This window comes from Triticum aestivum, chromosome 4D (genome assembly GCF_018294505.1).
Source record: "Triticum aestivum cultivar Chinese Spring chromosome 4D, IWGSC CS RefSeq v2.1, whole genome shotgun sequence".
NCBI classification, from domain to species: Eukaryota; Viridiplantae; Streptophyta; class Magnoliopsida; order Poales; family Poaceae; genus Triticum; species Triticum aestivum.
This window is the reverse complement of record NC_057805.1, coordinates 456,873,225-456,883,603: the sequence shown is the minus strand read 5'-3', so window position 1 is coordinate 456,883,603 and position 10,379 is coordinate 456,873,225. Positions and strand designations below refer to the sequence as shown.

Genomic DNA, 10,379 nt, shown 5'->3' with positions numbered 1-10,379 from the left:
CGGAGGCGGCATAGTGAGGCGGCGTCGGGGATTCGCAAATCCTGATATAAGTATCTAGGGAGAACATGAGCTCTCTCAGCGATTTGGATTCCTGGCCGTCGGATCTGGTTGCTTGATGGATGTTGGGCCGTCGGATCGACCCCTGTAACGACCTCGTCCGTCGGATAAAAAAAGTTACTGTTGGAATGAATAGTTACTCCCGTTTCGTGCCACCGCTCGTAAATAGTCTGCCCCGCCGGGGGCATTTTCGTCATTTCGCTCACAGGGAGTATAAAAGGGCCGGCTCCCATGGTGAACCCTAGCCTCCTCCTCTCCCTCCCTCAGACCTCGCCGCCCCGCTCACATCGCTGCCGCCGACGCCCCTCAAACCACGTCGCGGTGGACCTCTCTCCTCCCCGCCCCGCCCGTCCCGCTCGCCGTGACCGTGGCCGATGACCGCGGCCCCGCCGTCCCGCCCCGCCCGCCGCGGCGGCCATGGACGAGCTCGAGCTCGACAGGGGAGCAACGGGGAGAGGAACATGAGGCTAGGGGGAGGAAGAAGATGGCCACCGTCGCCGGATCGCCGCCGCGCCTCTGCTTCAACCCTAACCCTAGCGTTGCTGCTGCTGATCAAGGTGCGTCCATTTCGATTTGCTACTGGCCCCTCCCCTCCCCTCATGCTGCTGCTGCTCTTGGTCACACAGATGCACGCATGCGTCCAACGGCGAACCCTAGCCTCGGACAGCAGCAGCGGCCATCACCAATGACAGCAGCGACAGGAGCGGCCAGCAGCTCAGGTGCACCTATCTCTTCCAGGAGCACGGCGCCCACCCCACCCACTACCCCTTCCCCCGCCAGCCATGGGAGCTGGTGGCCTGCCTCTCCTCAGATCGTGACCTGAAGCCGGCTCAGACTTCAGGTGAGTACCTCTGTTCCTCCACCCCTGCTATCTCTTGTGCTCTGAGCAAAATGTCCATCAAACCAGTGTCAATTTTGGGGTCTGCATGAGGCTTCCAGGCCGTAATTTATGTATCAAATCTTTCATGTAGATGATGTAACAGATGCCTGTTATTAGATGATTTTTTTGCCATTTAAGATGGCAAATAAATTTATCAATTGTTTCTTCTATGATGGATGGTGAACAGAGAATAACAACATGAACGGTCGTGATTCAGTATTTTGTGCACTCAAATTATTGAACAGAAGGGGCAAGGAAATAATTGTGTTATTTGTATGAACTGTGTGTGTGCTTTCTTCAGGATCCGATTGAGAAAGTTTAGGTCCAGATGACAAGAAATAAAATATGCAAATCCCATGTTTTTTAAGGATTTTTGTTTGTTAATTCAATGGTCCACTTCTAAACTGTTTGATTTTCAATGGTGGTGTTGTTGTTCAAGTAGTGGGTTTGTTCATGATGCACATGGGGAATAGCATGATTTTTGTGGTGAATATGTGGGAACTGTCATGATTTTAAGGATTTCCCTTCTTTCTTCCTCTTGCTGATATAAATTATGTTTTTAGCATTTTTTTCCCAAGCAAGCATCTGCAAAAAGTTTCTTATTTCATTTTCCAGCTTTTGACCCTGATTTGACCAGATGCAGAGATGTGATGCTTGCTCTGTTGCCAGTGCATCCTACTCTCCTGGCAACCATAGTGCCCTCACCATAACATGAACAACAGAGGGCCGGTGCGCTCACCATGACCTTGATGGCGCAACGGAAGTTCGAGTCCTCTGTAGAGAAGCATCCAGTGGCGGAGGCTATGAGGTTGCATTCTTATTTCTCCTAGGTGAGCTTCTCCTCATTTTTCTCGATCAATTATTTGGAGGCAGTGAGCTTCAAATAATATCTCCTCTATTTCTATTGCTTGACCAAGAGGAATTTGTATATATCAATTTGTGGGAGGCACACATTCAGGTTATATTTTTGCTAGGTTAAATAAGATTTACTTACATTAAATGAAGTACAATGATGTCCTGCTATTTTACAGAGTGAACGAAAAAAAATTATGCAAGAGCATATGTCATATGGTAATAACCTCCGTTTGTTAACCACGACAGGACTATGTTTAAACATTCAACAACTCTGGCCAACATATGAAACAAGGCCAAGTCTCGCATGGGGATGCAGCCCATCCTCTGCTTGCTTCCAGCACGGCGCCGGCCGGATCCACCTCGGCCACAACCACGACACCGGCATTGGTAGCCATGTGCTTCTTCTCCATCACCACAAAATGAGAATGCAAGGTCTCTATTCTGCTCCCCCTCCCCCTCTGCTTGCTTGTTTTGATTTGGCCGCTCCCCTTCCTCCCTCACTCCCTGATGCACGCAGGCACAAGCAAGGGAAGACCATCGCTTCGCTCCTCTGGGCCGCCGCTGCTCCAACCCTACTGGACGCCATGCAAGGTATCTCTCTGCTTCCTCTCCTTCTCATGCTATGCTCTGCTTGTCCACACCCACCAATTTGGTTACTGCAACTTTCGTTCTTCAGAGAGGAGAAATTATGCAGAATTCTGAATCTTTAACTGTGGTCTGAGAAGAAAATTGAATCTTTCTTCAGAGAGTAGTCGTGTTGTGACAAAGAAATCTGAAACAATGAATGTCTGTGACCTCTGCAGGTCGTGGACGTTGTGGAGCTGGACGAGGTTTAATCCCCAGTCTTATTTATCTATGCCTACATATGTTGTGCGGCTGCAAGGAAAGATTACTCCCTGAATATTAGTGCTACATTGCCTACTCAATAGTGTCCTTTTTTTCTTCTGAAATTTAGCTGCAGTCATGGATCACTAACCTGTACATTATGTTACATATCACGGTTATCTGACTTGCTTATGCAATATATCTCTATCATTCATATATATATATATATATATATATATATATATATATATATATATATATATATATATTCATGGAGAAATACATTTTTTGCTATGCTGCTCGAGATGTACGTCCTCTGTTCCATATGAGCCGAGAGGATATTTTAGAGGTTTCTGTTTTCTCATATAGGTTTGGTAGTAATATTTTGGTTAGAATATTGCTGCTCCTAACCACTGGTTATGTGTTTTTGGGACAAGGTGCTTTGTACATTATGGTTGCTTATATATGTGTCATGGTTTAAATGTATTTAAAATCAATTTGTTCGGGCTGAGATCCATTCTATATTATGCGAGCCATTTCTTCATTTCAATATGATGCTATCTTTTTTTCATTTCTTTTGGTCTAGGACAAAGGGTATGTGGATGTTTCTGTTCAGATAAAAGACTGAATTAGATGCAATCTTCGAGAAAAATTTACATCCTTCCACTATTCCTATCTTTGTTTTGTTATTTTTGCTATTTCAGACAACGGGATACATCACCTTGATGAAAATATATTTACCTAAAGATTTTATTTGTTTGGATACAACCTCTGAATTCAAAAACTGCTTTGGTGCCGAGACAATTACCTTGCAACATTAATCTTGGCTGAAATTGTGCACCTTTACTAGATCAATCATGTTTGTCAGTGTTAAATAATTAGGCACATAATAAGATGAGATCATAGTGTATCAAGTTTTGTGCCTAAAGAAAATCTTGGAGGATATCTATGTATAGTAGGCTTATTATGTTTTCTGGGTGCCTTGTAGAATACTAAGATAAAATAAATTTAATTTCATCTTTTATATTCTTTTATGTTAAAGAGGCTACATTGTATCCAGAATACTAAGATACAATGTACGCTATATGGAGCAGCACGACCGCGTTGATGGGTGTTGTCGCCGTCGACGGCAGAAGCGCAAGTCGCGGCTCAGGCCACTGCTCCGTTGGGGTCACCATCGTGTGCGGTTGTTGTACTCGTGTTGCGCGTGCGCTCAGGTACCGCATCTCAGGTTCCCCTCTCTCATAGATGTTCATATTTACAGTTCTGATCTCCTTTTTTCTGCTGCTCCATATAGCGTACAACCGAGTCGTTGATGCGGTGAGAGGTCGGTGTCGTGTCCGCCGGCTGAGCAGCAAGCCGGAGCTGCAAGTCTCTAAACATGGTGGTGCTACTGTGAGGATCTCATGCCTCTCACTCTGTGTATCTCTCATCAGCCCGTTCCACTTTTTGCTAATCATTCATGCCCTTCATGATCACTAAGGCTTTTCTTGGTTTTGTAGTTGTGGATTGTGATTAAGAATGATGACCCTGGTTAATTATAGGATTTACCATGAGAGCATGAGATCTTTGCACCTGTATGTCTTACCTATTAGTCATTCTGCTAAATAGTAATTACTAAATAATTGTTTCTGATAAATAACGATGCCTTTCTTACACAGGTTTTTTGGTGCGTTTGTGCTCGTCGGCGGGACGGTGCAAGGCGCAATTCCGACGCGGTTCCTTGCCGGTTGGACGGCGTTCACGCGCAACCCCGGCGTGCACTGAGTACTGCCTCGGCTACAACCTCCCTTGGTGAGCTCCATCTTCCTCCTGCTCCTCTGCTTCGGCTACTGTATGGGACATGGCCATGGCTATATTGATCCATCCATCCAATCCAGAAATAAGAATAGAAGCTCCTCAGGCCGCACCACAACGATTTGGGATTCCTGGCCGTCGGATCGGGTGGCTTGATCGGATCTGGGCCGTCGGATCGACCCTTGTAACGACCTCGTCCGTCGGATAAAAAAAAGTTACTGCTGGAATGAATAGTTACTCCCGTTTCGTGCCACCGCTCGTAAATAGCCTGCCCCTCCGGGGGCATTCTCGCCATTTGGCTTTGTCTGTGGCGGTGGCGTTCGTGCTAGGGCGATGATGATTAACTGTGGCTGGAATAAGTGTGCCTTTGAGCAATCAAGGCACCTGTGGGTATCAAGTTGGATCCTCCCTGTTGTCTCTCGAATCCTTTTTGATCCCGTGATACCTATTGATCTGTCCTTGGATGGTCATTCTTGTTGAGTGATAACCAGGGCAGCTTCATTGTGTAAACAGATTGATCTGGTGATAAGAGATGATGGGGATAGGTTATATGATCGAGAAAAGGCGAATCTGAGCCCACTATGCAATAAAACTGTAGCTACCTCCCCTAATGTGTGTAGTATTGAAGGCAAAAGAGAACTTTTAATGTCTTGCTACTTTAAAATTCCAAAAAGGTGCATTCTTCCTTTGCTGGTTAGTTAACCATGATTTTTTGTTTTGCTTTGGTTCTGGTTGAGATACTAAAGGTTGTTTATATATGAAAATAATAGACACTTGTAGTTTTGTATGCCTCACCTGTAGCTTAGGATCCAGTGTTGTAATGTTTTGCCTGGGTAAAAATAACTCTAATCAATAATAGTGGTTCTATCCTTCTGATTTGAACTGGGAGAGGGCCACTGATTCTTGATCTTAAGGTGACCCCATTTTTCTATGCCTCATGCTCATGCTGCTCTATGTTCCCTTTTAAAGATTCTTGCTTGCATTTTGGGTTTGTTTTCTGCTCTATGTTCCCTTTTAGCATTTCTTTTCGCTGTTGCTGCATTCCCTTTTTTGTATATTACATGTTCTTTTTGTATCTCATTCTGCATGTAACATAACTAAATAATACATTGAGATGAAGGTTATATCTGATATCATTGAGAGGAGCAGGCCAACATCCCTACCTCCCTCTTCAACTCCCACCCAACACAATTGTGGTGAGCTCCCCCTCTCATCTACCTGCTATTTGTACCTTCGGTTTTGGATGCATACAAATTGTGTATGCCATGACTGAAACTCGAGCAGCAAATTGTGTGTGTGTGCGTGTGTGTGTGCGCACGCACATCACGTTTTTTTTTAATTTTGGATGGCTCAAACCGGCTGGAGCCAACTTTGTGTGCGTGTGAGTGCGCATCCATTGCATGTAAAAATCTTGTTTTTTCCAAACTCTTCTACTGTCGGATATGTAGATAAATTGCTTATCTAGGAAGTTGTAGTACTCCATGCCATTGTCAAGGATCTGCACTTTCATCACACTAAATGTAGTTGACTAAAAAGGTAAGTTATGCCTTCTCTCTCGCTAATCAATTTTCTCTTGGCTATTCTTTCTTTGCAGATGATCATATTTTGTGTATTTTCACTATGTATTCTTGTATCTATATATGTTGAGCAGATTGTTTCCTCTATGACCATGATTCTATATGATTACTGAGGTCTCTAACCTTCTCTTCTTTTCTAATTAGAACATGATACTAATCTGATGTATCTCCTATTTGCGATGACTATTAAATATGGAGTTTCTGTGTTGTCTAATGAAGCAGTCAAGTATGCAATCTGAGCAGAATATCATTAAAAGGTCATTGACCCAACAAATTGAACTTAATCTGAACCTCCCCTGTTCCTGCTAAATATCCCTATTTTTCTGAACTTAACAAAGAACAACATCATATATTAGATCAGCACACAAGTGAATCGGAAAGCATTTTATTCAGTCTTGGTACCCTTAGTATAAAATTATTCCTTACTGGTTGGGGATTTGGAGGTGCAGTATGTGGTTGGCGAAGAATTTTTTTCTCCTAGGCTCCACACATTCTCTTCCATCTAAAACAACCGATGCGGTCAAGTGGTGTAGTAGTTGATGGTCGAGAGCTAAAATCAGGGCACTGTTTTGTTTTAGGATTTGTGTAATCTTTAGATCCACTTTTACCATCACAATTATTTGCCTGAGCTCTGGTGATTACTCCCAAGGATTACTCCACCAAATAACATTACCGAGGTATCACCGTGTGCCTGGCTGTTTATTCATGTGTAGTACTACAGTGTGTGGCCTTCTCTGTTTTGTCAAATGCCAGTACTTGCGTTGTGACCCTTGATGTAATGTCTGTCAATCTGTAACCCTTTGAAACATGACCTGTTGCCTATTGGTATTACTGATATAAAAGAGATTTTTTTTTTGTGCTGATGCAGGAGGGCAGCAGCCTCGACGCGGCGATCACGTCGCTCCTTAGCGTGGAGATGTAGTGCCACCTGGCCGGCAGAAGGAAGTCCGCCGATCGTCAAGATCTGCTTCAAGGACGGCGCCTGGAAGAAGCTCAATGACCAGATCATCGTCCTCTCCAAGAGGAGGGGTCAGTTCAAGCAGGTACAACTAGCTCACCATTTCTAGCTCCTCCTCCCACTTTCTTCTTTGACTGTGTCAAACTTGAGCCTGTAGCTACTATTTAGATATCGTGTCAGTTAATCTTCAAAAACAGAGGTGAGAATTATATGTTTGGACAATGTAATGGTTACTTTAATATTGAGATGTCGAGGGTCATTCCCGAGCTCCATATTTAGTTATTGGATGCTCATATACCAAGGCGCGCTCCCGATCTGTAGTTATTTCTTCATCACCACAGGATGTTTGTTGTTTATTCTTCTTACCCGTGTCGGTATTCTGTTTGTCCTTTATACTCGAAAGATATATATGACAAGCCCTATTAGTATTTAGTAAGCAGAGGCAATCTAACCAGGCTGGAATATACACTAAAAATAATCTAACCAGGCCAGGTAATCTTTTTTGTCGTATGCAATGCATCTGTACCTATCTTTGTCTGTCATTCTTGCCTTATTGAGTTTGATGTATTTCAACATGATTTGCTTCTGGATGGGGACTATATGATGATAGTGTTGTTATAAAGGTAAGATGTCACCACCATGTTTTAGTGGCTCGCATCTGTCTGTACTCATTAGGCAGAAACTTGTGTTGCAATTTTTGTTTTGTCCTTCTCCAGATTCTCTCCTGGCCATCGTGTATCTCTCCTACATAGCTAGCCCGGTGACATGTCAGTCCTGGCCATCTTGTATCTCTCCTACATGGCTAGCCCGGTGACATGTCAGTAGCTAAATCAAAACTTTTAAGATGCTTGTGTAGCAAAATGGGTTGTTCTGGCGCGGTGCTTATTTGTTTTGGACCGTCTAAATTCTGGTTAACTGCAGCTCATCCATGGTTGTACCTTTTCCTCTTTTTCCCCTTGCAGGTTGGTCCGCTGTCTACAGGTGCTCGTTATTCTGGCCAGTTTGTCGTGCTCTATCTTCGACCACCTCTTTGCAGGTTGTCCCCTTCTCCCCCTCTCTTCTATGCTTTCCAGGCCTAGGCTTACATTTCTTCCTGTATGAAGCAGCTGTTAGATTTTGTTTGGACAATGGATGTATCTGCTTTTTGTTCTCTTATTGGTAGAAGCCTAGCATCTAAAACTATTATTCCCTGCCTTTATTTTTGTGCTTGCTTGGCATTTGGAATTGGGCATTTTGGTCACTTCTATAGATCCTGGTAGGACCTAGGATTTTTTGTACCTTTCTGCTATGTCCTAGAAGCAGCGTGTTGATTTGTTTGTTGGAACTGCTCGCATGTGTCGTGTTGTTGGGGCTACCAGACAAACCAATATCGTTCTAGATATGATTTATAAAAAAATTTCGTTGGTCTGTACCTAAAGTAGTATGTTGTTAGGAAGACATTCACCGGGCTGGTCAGCTTGGCCTGTGTCCATTCTGTCTGCTTATTTTTGAATCTCATCTAGGTTTATTTACTCTTTTAGGTTCCTACTTTAGTTATCATGGATCCTTAGGTTTGTTTGATTTAATGGAATTGGGACCTGCATGTTTTGCCTATTTCAGTGAATTTAGATCATATTCTTCTTAGGCACTAAACTTCTTTGCAAAGAATGTGTGGAGAGGTGGTTTAGCTCTCTGAGATGGTTGTGCTCAAATTTACACGGGGTGGCTGTCTCTCTTCTATACATCGTTGTCTCCTTAGGAGATTGAAGAGCTTCTCTTGGTTGCATTCATTACTAAAACATGGATGTTTCGGAGCAAGCAGCACACCATGGATTTAAATGTTCAGTTAACTTTGAATTTGTTGGAGTTACTAAAACATGGAGTTAAATTCACAGTACCTATGAATTTAAATGTTTGAGTACTCCTAGCATGTTTGATATCAACAAATGTTTGATACAGCATGTAGTGCCATCATCTCATGATTCTGCTCATGGTTTCTTTTTTACTGCCATGAATGTATTTTGAGTAAATCAACTGAATTTTAATTCAGTTCACAATGCACACAATTTTGGTGACTCTTGCATGCTCAAGCTTTGCATCGTTTGGACGTGTGCCAATTCCTTCATGGATTCATGCTGGTCCTTGTGTTGCATTGCAGTAACTTTTTCCCGCCTTGCTGGAGGAGATGAAGCACATGGCAAAGCAGGAGTTCATTGCGCACTTAAGAAGGTATAGCAGTGACCAATTTCGCCTGTAGTAGTAACTCTTTCCTGCCTTTGCTGCATTTTTCTCTTCACTACAGTATACTGCACCATCAGTGATGCAACGCCAACAATCACCATTTCAAAGAACTAGAGATCATTTGTACTTCTGATTGTATGCATACATCGAAGAAAACCCCAAATTGAAATTAGAATTATCTGTTGATAGCAAATTGGCATTTAACCCTGGTCAAAAAAATGAGAGATCAATTTGCAAGAGCTGGATCAATTTGCATGTGTATTGTAATTTTTAATTTTTTCAGGCGTACTTCTCTTACAGATCAATTTGTCAATTTTCAAGCCAACTTGTCGATTTATAGGTTACATTAGACATAACTTCTCTTATAGATCAATTCATGTTTCTCACCATCCTCCTCATCACGTAGCAGAGGAGGCGTCCTGGAGCGCGGTGGAGGCATTTTGGACGTGGAGCACGGCCTGGAGCACGGCCTTGCGGTTCCTGGAGCCTAGGGAGGCCATGCGAGAAACCTGGGGCAGCAAGGTACTGCCTCTTGCTGCTCCTCCCCCATGTCTGGAGCTCGCCTGGAGGTCCCCCACGCCTTGAGCTCGCTAGAGCAGAGGCCTGCGGAGCGCTCCCTGGGGCAAGGCCTGGGGCGATCTGCAGGGAGGAGCAGAGGTCTGGAGCTGCAGGGAGGAGCAGAGGCCTGGAGCCGGCGGCGAGCTCTGGAGGCGGCGACGCGAGGAAGGAGCGAATCACGAGGGAGAGGGAGGAGCGGATCGCCAACTTTTCAATTGTATAAGGATGTAATTGAAAAATGCTGTTTAGTTCAAAATGTGTGTCCGTTGCGACATATATTTCGGGACGGAGAAAGTACTATTGACATAGATACACTTTATTTATCAAGGATTTTTGTATATCATATTATCACAGGAAAATGATCTATGTATGCACTTTTTATGGTCATGTACAGTTCAGAGCCAGTGTTATTTATCAAACACATAATTTAAATAAGGCTTGTGAAAAAAATTGCCCATAGAAATGATCACTTTGGATTGGTAGTGTCAAAAGGATGCAGAACATTTGTAACATTTCTTCCCATATTCATGAGACTTTCACTCTGTTGTTGCATTAGTCAAGTTTAATTTCATTACATATGTGTGCATGTATCAGTTTTCATATGTAAAGTGATATATTTAAGTATTATGAGAAATTTTGCCAAATTTGGTGG

General features: G+C 43.4%; 1 protein-coding gene across 17 annotated transcripts; it reads left to right on the top strand.

Moving 5' to 3' along the window:
- The first annotated feature begins 319 nt into the window (after window positions 1–319).
- Window positions 320–10,114, top strand: LOC123098586 (uncharacterized). 17 transcript variants are annotated; one of them, XR_006447866.1, is made up of 13 exons: window positions 320–614; window positions 684–898; window positions 1,575–1,767; window positions 2,039–2,224; window positions 2,310–2,383; window positions 2,596–2,622; window positions 3,712–3,834; window positions 3,915–4,012; window positions 4,120–4,194; window positions 4,279–7,034; window positions 7,912–7,985; window positions 9,087–9,157; window positions 9,579–10,114. XR_006447866.1 is itself a non-coding variant. In XM_044520625.1 (4 exons), exons 1-4 carry the CDS (start codon window positions 6,988–6,990, stop codon window positions 9,948–9,950), a joined length of 567 nt encoding a protein of 188 aa, XP_044376560.1. In that variant the 5' UTR covers window positions 6,860–6,987; the 3' UTR covers window positions 9,951–10,114. The 17 variants fall into 17 exon arrangements, 1 of the variants encoding a protein (XP_044376560.1); XR_006447861.1 differs by lacking the exons at window positions 320–614; window positions 684–898 and having other exon boundaries at window positions 1,177–1,767; window positions 4,279–4,411; window positions 5,535–5,610; window positions 6,860–7,034; XR_006447870.1 differs by lacking the exon at window positions 1,575–1,767.
- The last annotated feature ends 265 nt before the right edge of the window (window positions 10,115–10,379 follow it).